Consider the following 17,825-nt stretch of genomic DNA (forward strand, 5'->3'; position numbering starts at 1 on the left):
CTGAGCATCCAAACACAGGTCCTGTCCGTTCTTGCTGGTGAAGAAAAACAGATGTCCAGCTTGTGCCTCGTTGTTCTGGTGGATCTGCAGTCCCTCTTCCCTGGAGATCAGCCGGCCGTGGAAGTCACAGATCACCTCTCGGCCAGCAAACGGCCTGCTGGTGACCACACTGAGAGCCTTGCCTTCTCTGTCCATCCTCTGCAGGCCTCTCCAGCACTGCCTGCGGCTCATGCGACGGATCGATTTACTGTCTGTCGGTGCTTGGATGCTTCATGGAGGCCTCCAGTCCTTCATAACGTCAGCAGCATCTGGCACGTTCTCCATCCAGCTGTGCACTCTGCTCTCGGATGGCTGACGTGTGCCAAAAGTATCTGCAAAAACAAGATGAAATTAGCTGAGCGTGTGACTTCCAAGGACACTTTTAGCAGTGTGTAAGTCTTGATGAGTGGTGCAGAAGTCTGGCCAAAAAATGTTGCATATTCCAGGACGATGATGCTGAGATTCATCAGGCTCAAAATGTGGAAGTGTGGAGCATGAGGAATCACTTTCAGACTTTGACAATAGCCCTATTCGCATGGGATTAGTATTATCTAGGGACCTTGTGTGATTTTGAAATTACTCCCCCACATCTGAATTTCGTGTGGTGCATTCGCACGGGATAAGAGAAGCCTGTGATTTCACTCTAATTTACTGACTTATCTCCCGGATGTCAAGACTTTGAGAGTCCCGTTCTATGGTCCAGATGGATTTAAAAAAGAGAAATTAATATAGTTTCTTGCGCTGTGTCAATTACATTTCACCAGGTTAAAATATATCTCAAGCTTTATGCTTGATTTATTTGTAATACATTAACCTCAAAACTTTTTCAGCTTTCTCTTTCTGCAAATTGTATGGTGTAGTGATATGACAGCACCCAAAATACCATCAAAACACTCCAACGCAGCTCCATTCTTCACGATAGATGGATAAAAAGGTGCACAGAAAACAAAAACCTCGAAAAATGATATACGACCCACCAAATCACAGAGATGTTGATTCGCAGGGGACTAATATTATCACAGGACCTCGGTGTTCGGCGAAATATGGTAGGTCTTTTGCGGGGGAATTTTTACTTTACAAATTACAGACATGGCCGATTCGCACGGGATTAAGATCACAGACAACCTCCGCAATTATTACAAATGACTGGAGGTCACCAGGTCATACTAATCCCGTGCGAACAGGGCTAATGTCTCATATACATAAGCAGGTGACCTAATAGGGAGCCTTGTGGCACACCATACTTTTTTTTTTTAGTATACAAAGTTTCAGAAAAAAAAATAAAAAATTGGGTAAATGTTTGACATGCAGTATTGCGTGTAATCCTTTTTTTTTTTTTTTTTTGGACAAAAACTATTGAAACACACTAAATTCTAGCAAATAGATTACATTTATTGGTCTAAAGTTAACCTCTAAACGCTCACCAGACTCATGAGAGCCATGATTTAAAGTTTTTTTTTTTTTTGGGGGGGGGGGGTGCTGCTTTATGAAAAATCTGGACGTTTTAAGCACCTTTGGTGATAGTTTCATAACTGTCCTGCAAATTTGAGAAAGTTGAACTTGTCGCAAATTTGGAGTCTTTAACTCTACCACCACCAACTATCCAAAATTGCACTTATGTTTACACTAATAACTTGACTATGAGGACTAGGAACTAAATTCGTCCCCTCAAAAGTCCCTTAACTGTCACTTGCAGCTATATTTTTGCAGCTAGTGTTTAGTGTATGAGTGAATTTGAGTCTGCACATTTGCAAGTGGCAGCACCACTAGGCAGAGATGCACAAGTTTAAGTAGGGAGAAGAGGAAACAGATGGCTAAACTTGACAATTTATCTTCTTTTCAAACAATAATAAACAAACAAATTCAAAAAGTAGAATGATTGCTTTAATAAAACTCAACCCCTGGGACATTAAAATGCCAGAGCTAGCAAAATGCTGTCAGAGTTTCTTTTGAGTGGCACACCAAAGAGAGAGAGGCAGTGGCTCTGGTATTTCCTTGATGTGCATTCATGCAGCTTTTTCTGGAGGCGCTGCAGGCACCGTTACTGGATGTGACATCTTCAGCAGGTAAAAAGCTGCGTTCGCATTCATCCATTTGGGCTCAGGCACTTCAGCTGGACTAAAGAGACAAGTGCACATCTCAGTGAGGATACTTTGATTCTGAACAGGGTGGATACATACAGTATTAGCAGCAGGACTGGACTGAGGTTTTAACCTTAAGAGCTTCTCCTCATCTGACAAAATCACTGTTCTGCATGGCAGTGCATACAAAAGACCTGGCCATGCTGCTGGTGACGCTTGGGAGACGGTACCTGCAAAACAGAATGAAACACTATTTTGCAAATAAATAAAATGGGGAGAAAAAAAAAAGACACTAAAGGTTTATTTTGAGTGCACTCACTCGTCATGCAGCTTCTTTAGATCCTCAGAGGGACTGTCAGCTGGATTCATCTGAACTGCATCTCCTGTGCCTCCTCTTGATCATCACCGAACGCAGATACTCGTAGTAACCATCAAACCACTGCATGATGGACAGAAGAGAACAATGTGAGGTTCTGACAGATCCAAGCAGTTCATTGTAAAATCATTTATTATTAATCTTACCGCTTCCTCCTCCTCCTTTGACAAGACAATGTACACGTATCTGCATTGCTTTGACCGTTCTCTGTAGATCCCATCTGTTTTGATTCACCACGATTGGTTGATTACGTACAATGTCTGCATGTTATTGGTCCAACGTTATTGGTGTCCAATTACCTTCATTAAGTATGAAAACAGGAAACCAAAGCCAAAACCTGGATATTTTAGGCAATATAGAAATCCTGGCCAGGACGTGTCCTAGGACAATGGCAGGTTTGGTCACCCTATCGTTCACCATTTCCCTCAATGTATGTCCGCCACAGCCAATCAGAAACCTGCAAACAGTTCAAACAATAAGCCAAAACGACTCGAACTGAGCAGATTTGACTCACCATGTCACAGCCTCATCTACTGTTATGAGGGTCACTGACATCACTAGTTACAAAATTCTCTCAAAAATACCTGAAGAGTCTGACTTGATTTTACATTTATAATTTGAGTCGTTTTATTATTTAATGTCAATATATACAGGAATGGATGTATACAAGTCTATGTGCAGGAGTCACTCATAGTCATATCCTTCACCACGTCTGGCTCTTGGAGGAACCACAGCATCACTAGGGCCTCCAGGAAATACAGCACCAGCAGCTTTTCTCCAATATCATCCATCATAACTTCAGCAATGATTTCCAAGAAATCGTCTTCAGCAGACTGCAAGATCCGCCAGCACCGTCCTGCTGAAAGAACCCTGCAGGAGAAAGAAGGACATCAGAAGAACAGTGAGACTTATGAGAGCCAGCATTTAACACTCAAAAATATGAATGAATGCACGTACGTGTGTGTGTGTGTGTGTGTGTGTGTGTGTGTGTGTGTGTGTGTGTGTGTGGTGTTCCCTGTGTTATTGGGATGAAATCCCCACAATACCAGTAAATTTTGACATGGTGGGGAGATTTTTTTGGTCCCCATGAGGAAACAAGCTTATAAATCACAGAGAATGAAGTGTTTTGAGAATCTAAAACTGCCTGTAGTGTTGTGTGAGGGGTAGAGTTAGAGGAAGAGGATACAAAACACAGTTTGTACAGTAGAAAAACCATTACAGCAGGGGTGTCAAACAATTCCTGGAGGGCCAGAGCCCTGCAGAGTTTAGATTCAACCCTAATTAAACACACCTGATCAACTAATCCAGTCCTTCAGGCTGATTTGAAAACTACATGGTGTGAGTGTTGGAACAAAACTCCGCAGGGCCCCGGCCCTCCAGGAACTGAGTTGGACACCCCTGCATTACACCATTACTTTTTCTAGAACTTGCTGCCATCCAGTGCAATAAAATTACATTTCGCTAACAAAGAGTACACTGACACTGAGCACATAAAATGTGGTTTATTAGTCCCTATTTATTGGTTTCATACAATCATTTCTTAAGACTTAACAGGTTATCTGTGAATTTCATGTAGATGCTCAGATCTTCTGTGAGGTTTATCAGATTATTAATATCTAAGAACAAACCCGGAAACCATACGTCATTTAAACCATTGTTGTGGATTTTATGTGTAGCCTGTAGTTTACCAATACTGTGTTTAATCCAAAAGCCTGAAATGCAAATAAATGCTGTTTTGTAACGAACTCACACATATCAGACTGTTTCAGCAGAAACTATCAAGAGAACAAAAGTAAGGTACATATCAGAAGCCATTTCAGTGTCCAAATATCTCCAAATGAGGATTTTTCCAGAAAAAAAAAATGTCTGAAAGATTGTCCAGAGACTTCAGTCAGTGAAGAAGAGATCTGCTGAAATAAATATGTGTGCTGTGGAGCCTTTAAATGATCTGAGCAGCAAAACAGACAACCAGTCCTGACCGGACCAGCTGAAGACCTCTGTACAGGACAGTGATTCACAGCCATGAGCCAGCACACTAATGAAGCAGACACTCATCTCAAGATCACACACTAGAGAGAACGTCTTACACACGCAGAGAGTCATGTACATGTGTCCTCATCTTGCTCTAGGACAGTGTTTCTCAACCCTGGTCCTGGGCGCATCCCAACACTGCACATTTTCTATGTCTCCATGAGTTTCTTCTGATGAGCTCATGAATCAGGAGTGTTTGATAAGAGAGTGCAGTGTTGGGAGGCGCCCAGGACCAGGGTTGAGTGAATCTGGTGTGTCAGATAGACAGATAGACAGACAGACAGATGATCAATAGATAGATAGATAGACAGACATACAGATGATTGATAGATAGATAGACAGACAGACAGACAGACAGACAGACAGATAGATAGATGGATAGACTAGATAGATAGATAGATAGATAGATAGATAGATAGATAGATAGATAGATAGCTTAGATACCTTTATTTCTGCTTGATGTGACGCAGTGCTTCCCAGTCATGCAAACACAGCTGAATCAACTCTTCAGCTCATTAGTGAACACTACAAAGACCTCAGATGTGTGTGTCAGATGAGAGAGACACCAAAAACGTGCAGTGTTGGGGGTTCTCCAGCACCAGGATTGGGAAGCACTGATGTGACGTATCTGATGTATTAAAGTTGATTTAGTCTTTGAATAATGTGTTTTTCTTCAATAGCAAATAAAAAGTTGATTAGATGTGATCTAATGAAGCCCATCTCACAGTGTGTTGAGTTTGAGTTCATCTACAGACAGACGGACTATTGATGCGTTATCAGCCATTACATCTGCTAATATATGTGATGATAATGATCTGGGAACGGTTCTTAAGGTAATGGCACATTGAGATGGGCTTCAAGGTGCAAACTGCTGCTATTCTGACACAGAGAGCAGGTGGCTGTGATGAACGGCTCTCTGTGCTAATGTGAGGATGAGTCCTGACAGACCACACAGGACCCCACAGAGTCCAGCTTCACACACTCACACACACTGTTCATGTGAGCTGTTCACCACACCATCATCTGTCTGCTACGTTTGCTTGATTTCAGTCTTGATAAAGCATAAACCTTAAAAACTGTTTGGAAGAACCTTCACTTGCTTTTATGTTAAGACTAAATGAAACTAGAAGGAGTAAGAAGTACCACTGTTCTTTGCAATGTAAGATACAGAACAAGTATAAAAATGACATTTGAGTAATAACAATTCCCCAAAATAATGCTAAAATACAACACTGAACTATAATTATTCAGAAACTTTACACTGGACCATCAGATACCAAAACAGATCTACAGCGTAAACCATTTCATCGAGGCACACCACCAGAACACAGAACTATGGAAACCATTCATTGTCTGATCATTTCTTTCTTTTTTTCCACTATATTTCTGTAGGAAGTTTTTTTAACTTTACTACTAATAAAACAGAGTAGCGTGTTTTTTAAGTAAATGATCGTGTCTCTTCTGAGCTGTTTTCTCGTCGTCAGTCAGTGGCTCTGCTTCGCCTCGTGTGTCCAGCAGGTGGCGCTGTGAGTCAGTCAAATACAAACATAATCAGAACTAGCAAACTTTAACCCGCTTCGTCTGCTTTAGACTCTTTCTTCTTAACATTTAAGAGAAAACTGAGCGAATGGTGCAGGTCTGTGTCAAACTAAACTAGATCATTTATAGCAAACTGTTTAACACTTTATCACAAACGTAGCCTTCTGCATTACAAATATACCAGTAGGTTTTTGTTTTTATTATTGCTCTCCGACAACAACAGTAGATTACAGTCGATGTCTGCGCATGGTGAAGTCTGTGTGATGAAGATTTTACACGGAGACGTGCTGGACCTGCAGGCGCGTGACCGCGAGGCGTTATCTGACCGGAAGCAGCTGCTCCGTCCGGCCGGAAGAGGGGTTTCTCCGTCTCAAACACTTCAGCGCTCTGAGCTCTGGCGGGTTCCTGTGAATAATAGCCTACAGCAGCTGTTTCTTCAGTCAGCAGTTCACCATGGCGAACCACGAAAATGACTAACATCTAAATATGACTAATATTATCTATTTCCTGTGAATATATATATATTTTTTTTTTTTTTTTTTTTTTTTTTTTTTTTTTTTAAATTGCAAAGTTTACTTTGTGAACGCAGTCCCCGTGAGGAGATTTTTTTAGTTTGAGTATTTTTTTCTCTTTAAAGTCCCAGTCTCTTAATCACAAAGGTCTGCTCGTGTAGAAGTGGTGTCTGCTGACGTCATCTTCAGGGAAACTCATTTATTTGCACTGTATTGAGTTTACTGTGCAGGAGTTTCATCTTCAGAATGACTCTATGTGTCCTCATATGAGATGATCTGGATGAAAGCAAAACACAAATGTATATTTAGTCTATTATTTAGTTATTGGGATAGTTTATTATCACGTATTCTGTTTTTGGTAATTGTGGATAATAAGCTCTGCGTGCTTTACTCAACTTGCCAAAAATCTTTGTAAAAACTGATTCTGTGTACAGAAAAAATCCTTTTAAATGCAATAATTAGAAATGATTAGAAGTGAGATCTCCATACAGCCCTGTGTGTGTGTGTGTGTGTGTGTGTGTGAGAGAGAGAGAGAGAGAGAGAAATCACGGTCACTGTAGGAGGCATGATATGGATATAGTTTTTCATACTCAGTTATTCAGAGCTCTGCCGCTTGTTAAATATGTATGAGAGCAAACACACGCTGCAGTCTGTGTATGGCACATATGGCAGCACTTGAGCTTGTCTTGCTCTGCTGTATGCTGCGGATCACAGGACTCAGAACGGATCTGTGTGACTAATTGGAAAGATGAAGAAACACGAGCACCAGGTGAAAGTTCAGTGCCAGCCAATAGCTCACTTACACACCGACGGCTACGCTGTACTTACAATACAACCACAGAAGTCAAAGTTCTCCTGTGACAATGTTAAAACATGCTTTATGCCAAACTTTTAGAAAAGCATTTAGAATCAAATTACCCCAGAGGTTCTGTTTGACAAATGAACCTGTACACAAAAGATACACACAGGTCTGTTTGACTATAAGCTTATTTTATATCAGGATAATGATGTTTATGTCCTAACCAACCTTGAACATAACCAAAACATTTACATTTACATTTAATCATTTAGCAGATACTTTTATCCAAAGCGACTTACAAATGAGAACAATAGAAGCAATCAGACCAGCGAGAGAACAACAACAGTATGCAAGTGCTACGACAAGTCTCAGTTAGTCTAGCACAGAACATGTAGCCAGGGTTTTTTTTTCTTTTAAGAATATGATAGACAAGAAAGGAAAGGTAAGTTCTAGTATTAGTTGGTTAAGTGCTGGTGAAAAAGATGAGTCTTTAGATGTTTTTTGAAAATGAGTAAAGACTCAGCTGTTCGAATTGAGATCAGGAGGTCATTCACCAGCTGGGAGCAGTCCAGGAAAAAGTCCGTGAGAGTGATTTTGAACCTCTTTGGGATGGCACCACAAGACGTCGTTCATTTGCAGAGCACAAACTTCTGGAGGGCGCATAAGATTGAACTAGTGAGTTTAGGTAAGTTGGCGCCGTGCCAGTGGTCGTCTTGTAGGCAAGCATCAGTACCCTGAATTTGATGCGAGCAGCTACTGGTAGCCAGTGTAACCTGATGAAAACCTCTGCAAAACACCAAATTTAAAATAGAAAAACATGATTTGCCCGTTCATGAGTCATGTTAATTAATGATTCACTGTGTGTTCAACAGGTTTCCCTATACGAGGACACTTTGGACCTCGCAAGTTTAGACAAACCACACACACACACACACACACACACACTCACACACACACACACACTCACTCACTCACTCACTCTCTCTCTCTCACACACACACTCACACACACACACAGACACACACTCTCTCTCTCACACACACACACACACACACTCACACACTCTCTCTCTCTCTCTCTCTCTCTCTCTCTCACACACACACTCTCTCACACACACAGACTCACCCTCTCTCTCTCTCTCTCTCTCTCACACACACACACTCTGTCACACACACACACTCACTCTCTGTCACACACAATCAAATCAGAAGCAGTTGTGTTCCAGTTGATTTGTAGTCCTGCATCTCTGTGACGGCTGTGCTTTTGCTGTAAATTGAACACTGCTGTTTCACCATCAACTAGACAAATGCACTTCTCAGAAGGTTTACTGTTATCTATTATTGAAGAACACAATCCAACAGAAGGAGAGTAAAACTGTGTGAAGCCCAAACAGGGAATATGTACAAATGATCCATATTTTGTGACGCCCCAAACAAATATCATGAAGTTTTCTTGTGGAGGATTTCTAATAAGTTCAAATATTTTTTTGTTGGTGATTGATATATTTAGTATGTTTTTTTTTCTTGTGTGTATGGCAGTAAGTTATTTATAAATGTGTTTGTTAGTTTGTTTGGTTTTTTTTTTTATTTTATGTTTTGGACAAACGATTCTTACTGTTTCCTCATCACTGCACCACCCAAAGTTGCAAACTCATTTCTCATGAAGGACTTTTGGTCAAGGTCTAACGCTGTTTATAATTCTTTTTTTTTTTTTAATAGTATTTTTTATTATTTTATTATAGTTATAGTATAATCAATATTTTCCCCCTCAGGTAATTATCAGAGGTAATGGGGAGGCTATCACACGGACAGATCTCCAGAGAGACTGTGAGCGCCGAGAGCTGCGAGAGTTTCTATGAGGAAGCGGAGGCGCCTCGTCACGTCATTCGGTGCTCGGGCGGTCGGCAGGAAACGGTCTTTCCTCTCGGATAGTTGCGCTCTTTTCCGCTGGCTCAATGCGCCTCTCCGTCCAGAACCCGCGGAAGCCAGCCAGAAGGAAAAATGCCTCCTTCTACAGCGGACAGATCCTCTCTCGGACTTTTGGCGACGGTTTTCGCCGTGTTTCTAACGGCTCTCCAAACGCGCACGGCCGGCGCGCTCAAGATTCAACAGGCGTTCGCGTCTCCCAACCGCACCAATAACTTCGTGGTGGACGCGGTGTCGCGTCGCGTTTACCTCGCCGCGGTCAACAGCCTGTACCAGCTGAACGCCACGCTCGCCAGGGAGGTGGAGACGCGCACGGGACCGGTGCTGGACAACCCGCTGTGCCACGCGCCGCAGCTGCCGCAGACGATGTGCGAGCACCAGAAGACGCTCACCGACAACCACAACAAGCTGCTGGCGCTGGACCGCGCGCAGGGCGTGCTGCTGGCCTGCGGCTCGGTGTACCAGGGCTTCTGCGAGCTGCGCAGCATGGACAACGTTTCCCGGGTGGCCGTCAAGTTCCCGCAGGACGGGGCCACCGTGTTCCCGAGCATGCTCAACATTGTGGCCAACCACGAGAACGCGAGCACCGTCGGGCTCGTCTTTCGGAGTCACGGCGGCGCGCCGCGGCTGCTGGTGGCAGCGACCTACACGGGCATGGGGACCGAGTATTTCTCCAATAACCACAGCAAAGAGGACCTGCGCTTCGAGAACACGCCCGAGATCGCCATCCGCTCGCTCAACACCAAAGACCTCGGCCGGCTCTTCACCTACGACATCAACCCGTCCGAGGACAACGTGTTCAAAATCAAGCAAGAAGTTAAGCAGAAGAACAAGCTCAGCTTCGTGCACGCCTTCGTTCACAAGAACTACTCGTACATCGCCATCAACAACGACGCGAACACGGGTCTGAAGGAGAGCCAGCCCAACAGCATCCTGGCGCGCATCTGTCTGGACGATCCTCGCAAGTCCGCGGAGAGCCGCAAGCTCACCGAGTCCTACATCCAGATGGGCATTCAGTGCGGATCCAACGGGAATATCTACAACCGCCTGCTCTCCATCTACCCCGTGGACATCAGCGCGCAGAGCGCGGCGCGCCCGGAGCCCTATCTGTTCGGTGTGTTCGCGCGGGCGGGCGGCCAGTCGGCAGTGTGCGCGTTCCGCGTGGCGGATGTGGAGGAGAGGATCCGCCAGGGCCGCCGCAACTGCTCGAACGGGCCGAACAGCGACGTGCAGGTGCTGGACAGCGTCATCCAGGGCTCCGGGGCCGAGTGCGAGCGCAAGGGGGCCATCAAGGTGAGAGCGCGCGTCTCTTACAATAACTCTCATGACATGGTAATGATAAAGCAAAGATGAAACTTCAAGCCGAAACTCAGCGAATGAAGACACGTCATTTAAAGCTATCAGTGCACATTAACCAGTTATGAGCATAATTATATTACGAGAATGCGTGGAATATTCGCACCTTTAAAAATGAAGTGCAGTACCACTTTAACATTGTAACTGTCGAAAGTAAAGAGGAGACTACAAATTGCGGCCAGTTACAGCACACTTTCTCGTGGATTTGAACGTAAATGTCACGATTGAATGCCCTTTAAATATCAAGAGACAGTCAAAAAATATAAGAATTAATAACTGCCACAAAGGCCACTGAGAAACTGGTTTTGTTTACCTGACATACTATTATTTGTTTTATGCCAAGGACAGGACTAAAACTAGCCCCTGATCATTATTATTTAGGTTATAATCTTAATTCTGCAAAATTATAGTGGTATCTTTAAAACACTGTCCACATTTGTCAAATAAAACATGCATTATTTTACATTTAGGAGGTCTTTCATTAGTGCTTCATCTCAAATCTACTAAACCTCCGACTTTTGTATAGTTCCCTCTGTTCAACATGTACATGACTAATGATCTATGAATTATGACTGTGAAGCAATAATAAACAGCGCTCTGTTAAATCACTTACAGTGTGCTGTGACAGTGATATTGCGCATCGATATGATGTGTAGAGCAGAATTAAAAGCTTTGTCTCACTGTTTTAGCAGCTATAGAAGTGAAAGTCTTCATGTATTTTGGTGAGTGTGTGATTGTATTACAGTCTGTTTCCAGCCTCATGACAGACTGCGGTTACTGTCAGCCTAATCCATCTTATTTTAAATGTATGGCTGATAATCTGATGGGAACTTCACCTAATATGAAAAACCTTTAGCTTTTGCAGCAAACGGCCATGAAGCAGATCCTGGAGCAGCTCGTTTCTGGAAACATACTGTCTTTGTTTTGTGAACATGACGTTTTATAAGAAGCATATGGCAGTCTGGGGTTTATTTAGCGTAGCTTTTGTGCTGTTGCCTTTGTTCTCGTAACTCATGCTCAGAGTCTAATGATGTCACATCACGGCCGTGTTTCTGCTGTGAGCAGCGCTCCAGTGCTCAGATCAGTGTCTGTGGTGGATCTGATAGATTGCAGTCTGCAGGAGCGCAGGAGGTCACAGCGCTGAGGGGGAGAAACTGGTGAGAAATTCTTTCTCTCCCCCGCTGGAGTTCCCATCACCCTGCCCTGAACCTCTCGCTCTGCGCTCATGAAAACAGACGTGTGAATGTGGCTTTGATGAAGCAGAACCCGTCTGATTCAACAATAGATTCATCAGCATGTTAAAGGTTAAAGACAGCCGCATCGCTCATCAGTTTTGATCATTCTCAGTCTAATTACTTATTAGTGGTGTTTACTTTGGCAGGCATTTAGGGATCTGAATAACCTCTGACTCTCAGTAATCAGACCCGTCCTGCGCGACTGTAGCACAGAATGGGAATTAATGATATAAACAGGTGTAAATGAATGTAATCTAGAGATGAGAATATCACAGACTCTTTTGAGTTCACTGAGCAGACACAAAGAGCACCCTAGAGACTAGAATAAAGCCGCTCCAAGGCCCCAGAAATCCTAGAGCAGAGGCAGGCGGTCATCAGCAGCACTCATGACCCTCACGCCGTGTGTTCTGTGTTTCAGCTTCAGGAGGAGCAGCTGAACTGTGGGGCCGCTCACCTCCAGCACCCGCTGGCCCTGAGGAGGCCCTTGAGGGCCCAACCCATCTATGAGGCCCTGGGCCTCAGCTCTATTGCTGTTGACAATGTCCACAACCACACCGTCGTGTTCCTGGGGACCAGCTGGGGCCGACTGCGAAAGGTGAGATACATCAATATAACACTGTGCTATATCATTCCACACGTGTTCGATCAAGTGAGCCGTGTGAACTTTTGGCAGATGTTTTACCCGAAGCGACTCTCAGATCGAACCCTTGTGTCACGCTGAGCTGTACAGGAGCGCACTGAATGACCAGCTGATGGAGGAGAAGCAGGGCCTCTGTTCACACACATGAAATATCTATCACAGACAGAGACCTGCAGATGAAGCATAACAATAGCTGCAGTGGCGGTTCTACATTGAATTACACCCTGAGCGAGACCCCCTTCGAGCAACGCACCCCCCACCCCACAAAATTCTGCACAAACAGTTATATTTTATTATAACAACATTAGTGAAAGAGAAAATTATATTTCTCGATTGCACAAATACTTCATTAGCACATTTGAAAAACACACTTAAAGTGATACTCCATCCCAAAATGATAATTTAGTCATTAATCACTTACTCCCATGTCGTTCCAAACCCGTAAAAGCTTTGTTTGTCTTCGGAACACAATTTAAGATATTTTGGATGAAAACCGGGAGGCTTGAGACTGTCCCATAGACTGTCAAATAAATAACAGTGTCAAGGTCAGGAAGGTATGAAAAGCATCGTCAGAATACTCAATCTGTCATCAGTGATTCAACCGTAACGTTATGAAGAGAGGAGAATACTTTCTGTACACGAAGAAAACAAAAATAACGACTTTATTAAATGTTTTGTCTTGTATGTGTGTGTCAGAATCAGCGTAGCGCCGTTTTTGCAAATCTGAGCAGTACACAGGCAGTGTACGGTCTTCTGTATCAGCTGCGCTGCGCTGTTTTCTTTCAAATCAAAGCGTAAACACACGTAAGAAAATTTATCCTTGTGGCGAGGCTGACACAGAAGAGCGTACACCGTATTTTCGTATTTCGTATTTATTTTCGATGCTTCAACAAATTCTAACGGACCCTCTGATGTCACATGAACTACTTTGATGATGTTTTTATTATCTTTCTGGACGTGGACAGTATACCGTACATACATTCTCAATGGAGGGACAGAAAGCTCTCGGACTAAATCTAAAATATCTTATACTGTGTTCCGAAGATGAACGGAGGTCTTACGGGTTTGGAACGACATGAGGGTGAGTCATTAATGACATAATTTTAATATTTGGGTGAACTATCCCTTTAAGTCCTGAAGTCTTCTACAGTGGACATGTTCTGTAACAGAAAGTCCTTTTTTGATTTGAAACACCATAACGTTTTGACATAACATCTGGGATGTTGGTTTATGAAATACAATTTGAAAAGTAGTCCGATTTAAATTATAATTACACAGATTTGAAAATTCCGTTGGCTAATTACAGGGCCTAACGTTAACCCAACTGATGGAAATAAATAATAACTGAACTTGTAACAGTTTTGTCGCAAAGCACAATATTATGGTGAAATTAGATCTTGTGTTTGCTGAGTTAAAACCGAATTATTGTTGTATAAGCATAGCAAGCATCGTAGCAAAAAGGCTGACAAACTTAAGAGTTATAGCCACCAATTAACATTAGCCCTTCATTCATGACATGCATACCATAATAATCATACAGAGAGAACATAGTTGCATAGCTTTATCTTTTGCTCGTTTCTCCTCTTCTTCTTTTCTTTTTTTCTAAATTGGGCACCTGATGGCTTTGACCTTTTCCTGTCCATCTCTGTGTTTATTTGGCACTGGACAATCAACAGATTTCTCACCCCCCCAACACTGTCCCTCACGACCCGAAGTCAAGACTAAACCAATTCACCTTGGTGACCACATCATCGTTCTATATTACCTAATTTTAGGAGCCATTTCACACAATTCAGAAAAACAAAAATGTGCAGGAACTATAGGCCTGTGTTTATAATATAATGAATGAAATGTGCGTTATTTGAAAGAAAGTTGAGGTGGGACTGAGTTTAGCCTACTAATTCCATTAGAGTATTGCTCTATACAGTGGACCTTGTCCGTTCCATTTGGGAGAGACCCAGAGGTGAACTGTCCCCTTCTGTGCACGGCTCCTTCTCAGCAAGCGGTGGCACACAGTGAAATGATAGATAATAGAAAACCGCTTCACACCAGCGGTGCAGAGGATTATTTATTTATTTATTTTTTTAACTGTTTGTGCCACCCCCCATGTATCATGAAAAATGCCGCTACTGAATAGTTGAAGGCAGTGAATCAGTGATTTGATGGCTGCAGTCGCAGTGCTTTATCTGCTCGGTAACGTTGACATGAAACAGTTGCGATCATCTTTTCTTCCCTGCTGTGACGCAGATCTGAGTGAGACGGCTTGATTTTGATTTCAGGAGTTGATTGGAGGGTTTGCTAGCTGCTGTGATCTCATGTGAGTCACAGGCTGCTGGAGGATATTATACAGGAGGGAAGATCATGCTTTGATTCAAGATTATATGTGAATTAAGAAAAAAGATGTGCATGGACAAATCATTTCAAATCATCACTGCAATATTCCTTTTATAAATGAATTCCTTTCCATTTTGATTTCATGGTGACTTTAGGTGTGAGGTTTCTCTCAGAGGTCCCAGAAGCAAACAACAGACAGTGCTCATACACACTCACCCTGAACAGAGATCACAGTTTTTCTCAAATGCTAACACACAATTCATGAAACAATTCACCATTTTCTCACAACTAGAAATACAATCTCAAAACTACACACCAACTTGTACAAACTTCAGACTTCCAGGTCAAAATCAATTATTTTAGTCAAAAACATATAGTCTCTCATCAGAATCTATCTCTGGCCTCAGATGAGACACAGACCTGACAAACACACAGACTGCTGCACTGCCTGGAGAACACTAGTGACATCTTACTAAATCATTTATATATTTACATTTACATTTATGCATTTAGCAGACGCTTTTATCCAAAGCGACTTACAGTGCATTCAGGCTGACATTTTTTACTTAACATGTGTTCCCTGGGAATCAAACCCACAACCTTTTGCGCTGCTAACGCAATGCTCTACCACTGATTTATATAGAGAGAGGGGCGCAGATAAGCTCTAAGAAAAGTTTATTATGGTTACACTACTGTAAAGTGATCTTACAGTAGGTGAAGATCACTAGAAAAGTATTGAATATGAACACACTATACTGTACACTGTCAATTACTGTACAGTAAAAAGTGAATAATTACAGCATCCTCTGCCATACTATGAGAGTTTCTTAGCCTTCTCTAGCTCCCCGAGACAGTCGTTTATCATCAGCTGTGAGATCATCTAGTGTATGTCGCCCTGAATTCAACAGTTCTGAGTCTGAGGTGAATAACGTGCTACAGTATTTACAGTACACAGTCAAAGTTCTCTCATCTGAAGTCCTGCTGCTGATCTGTCATTATACTGTCTGTGTTAGCAGTGTACAAACCCAAGAACACAAGAACATGGTGCTGTGTATTTCATCAGGAACAAATGACCTTTGACCCCGTCCCCACTAGAATTCATTTTCAAAATCACATAATCACCTGTGACCCTGTTCACATCATCCTGAGATTCTGACCTGTGTGTCATCAGTTTTCCTGCTTGATGTTCACACATGGAGACATGTGCACTGTTTGATGCGTGAGGGATTTATATTTTGTGTTCTTGAATGAGAACATGGTTAAACCTGTGCAAAATGAGGGCTTTTTTGTGGAGAGTTTTGAAGAAAACACTGTGTGTGAAAACAGGTGAAATGTGTCTTTATCTGAGAACCGAGTGAATGGTTTGGGAAATTGGGCCAAATGAATCACTTATAGTGTGTTAGAAATCCAGAAAAATATCTGAATAAAAACTTGTTCATTAACTACTTGGTCGGTGGACGATTATTTATGTCAAATCAACGATACTGATGCATCCCTAATATATACCAAACCTGAATATATGTACATATATATCTCTCTTAAAGATGATAGTCTGTGAATTTCATGACCGCGCAGCTGTGATGAACCGCGCTGAACACATCCGTGTTACAGCACATAGAAACACACAGGCGCAGATATTTGGAGATTTTCTCTCATTGGTGTTTGCCGTGTACACAAACCCTGTTTGAAAGCATTCCTGGTGGTCCCGGCCGCATGTCCCGCTGCTGTCGGTGTGTGTTTGCTGTGCTTCTGCACACAGAGGGTCGTTCAGCCGTATGAGATGAGCTCTGTTATCATGATGTCCTCTCAGCATCTGCTTACGGGAACCGCTCAGCTTTTGTCACGAGGAGCTGTGTGTGTTCCTGTAGGACAGCCGCTGTGACTCTAATGGGGGTTTCTGGACAGGTAAATACGTTTCTTAGCTGGTCCTATGCTGGTCCTAAGCAACTAGCTCCTGCTCAGGACCAGCTTAAACCAGCTCAAACCAGCATCCATGCTTCAGAACCTACCTGACCAGCACATGCTGTTTATTTCAACAGAGTATACAGTAGTTATTCAGTTCCACGGTATACTATATCAAAGTGCCCTGATATTAGAGGATACCTGATTATAGAAACACATACGCATGGGTAACCACGCTTTCAAGTGTCAAAATCTACAATCAGTCAATGGATAGTGCACATTTTCTGATTCCAGTTACTTTTTTTGTGAAATTGAAGTAAATATTTTGTTAAGTGTTTGTGTATATTCATCTTATTTGTTGCTTTGAATAAACCCAAACACACAAGTTTGCTTTTCTGCTGTGAGGACTGTCCATTGACTGCTAGTTTCTCTTTTTTTTTATTGTACTAATGACATTTAGTTCTGTCCTCTACCGCTAAACCTTTCTGCTTTTTGACATTGTAATTAAAGCATTATTTAGTGTGTTTATGAAGCCGTTTCTCGATCGGGACGGTTGCCTGCTGAATTGGGATGTATTCTCACACTGCAGGCAAAACATGAGCCACACAGCTACTCACAAGACTATTCACGTGCACACGGCCTTAGAAAACATCTGCAAGCCTCAAAGATCTGAACAAAAGAGCTGTAATTAGGGCCAGACTCCAGGAAGGTGTGTCAGAGTCGCTCTTTGAGAGTGTTTCATTCACACAGATAAGGAGGATCTGGCTGCAGGGAGTCTTGTGTAAAGAGCTCAGAAAAGGCTTTTTGTTTCCCTGCCAAAACACAGGGATGACGCCTGCTCCAGATGTGAGGCTGTGTGTGTGTGTGTGTGTGTGTGTGTGTGTGTGTGTGTGTGTGTGTGTGTGTGTGTGTAATCTAACACACATACATCAAACCCACACAGCACTACTGATGTGTCTCTAGATATATACAGTAATACCATGGTATATATGGTGGTAAAAACTGTTCATACAGTTTATATTGTATTGCTAATGTTATATTATGTTGTTATTGTGA

General features: G+C 42.6%; 1 protein-coding gene and 1 long non-coding RNA gene across 2 annotated transcripts in view; one reads left to right on the forward strand and one right to left on the reverse strand.

Moving 5' to 3' along the window:
- Nucleotides 1-228: 228 nt before the first annotated feature.
- On the reverse strand, nucleotides 229-2,712 carry LOC122145979. The gene is made up of 4 exons (XR_006160704.1): nucleotides 2,440-2,712; nucleotides 2,254-2,350; nucleotides 2,002-2,157; nucleotides 229-371 (listed from the first exon to the last, which is right to left on the reverse strand). It is a non-coding gene; the product is annotated as an uncharacterized LOC122145979 (long non-coding RNA).
- A 6,535-nt stretch (nucleotides 2,713-9,247) lies between these two features.
- Nucleotides 9,248-17,825, forward strand: part of LOC109111810 (plexin-D1-like) — a 77,951-nt gene continuing 69,373 nt past the window's right edge. The window contains 2 exon segments of the mRNA XM_042762986.1: nucleotides 9,248-10,595; nucleotides 12,312-12,488. Coding sequence (XP_042618920.1) covers nucleotides 9,378-10,595; nucleotides 12,312-12,488 — 1,395 coding nt within the window. The 5' untranslated portion in view covers nucleotides 9,248-9,377.

This window comes from Cyprinus carpio, chromosome A8 (assembly GCF_018340385.1).
Source record: "Cyprinus carpio isolate SPL01 chromosome A8, ASM1834038v1, whole genome shotgun sequence".
NCBI classification, from domain to species: Eukaryota; Metazoa; Chordata; class Actinopteri; order Cypriniformes; family Cyprinidae; genus Cyprinus; species Cyprinus carpio.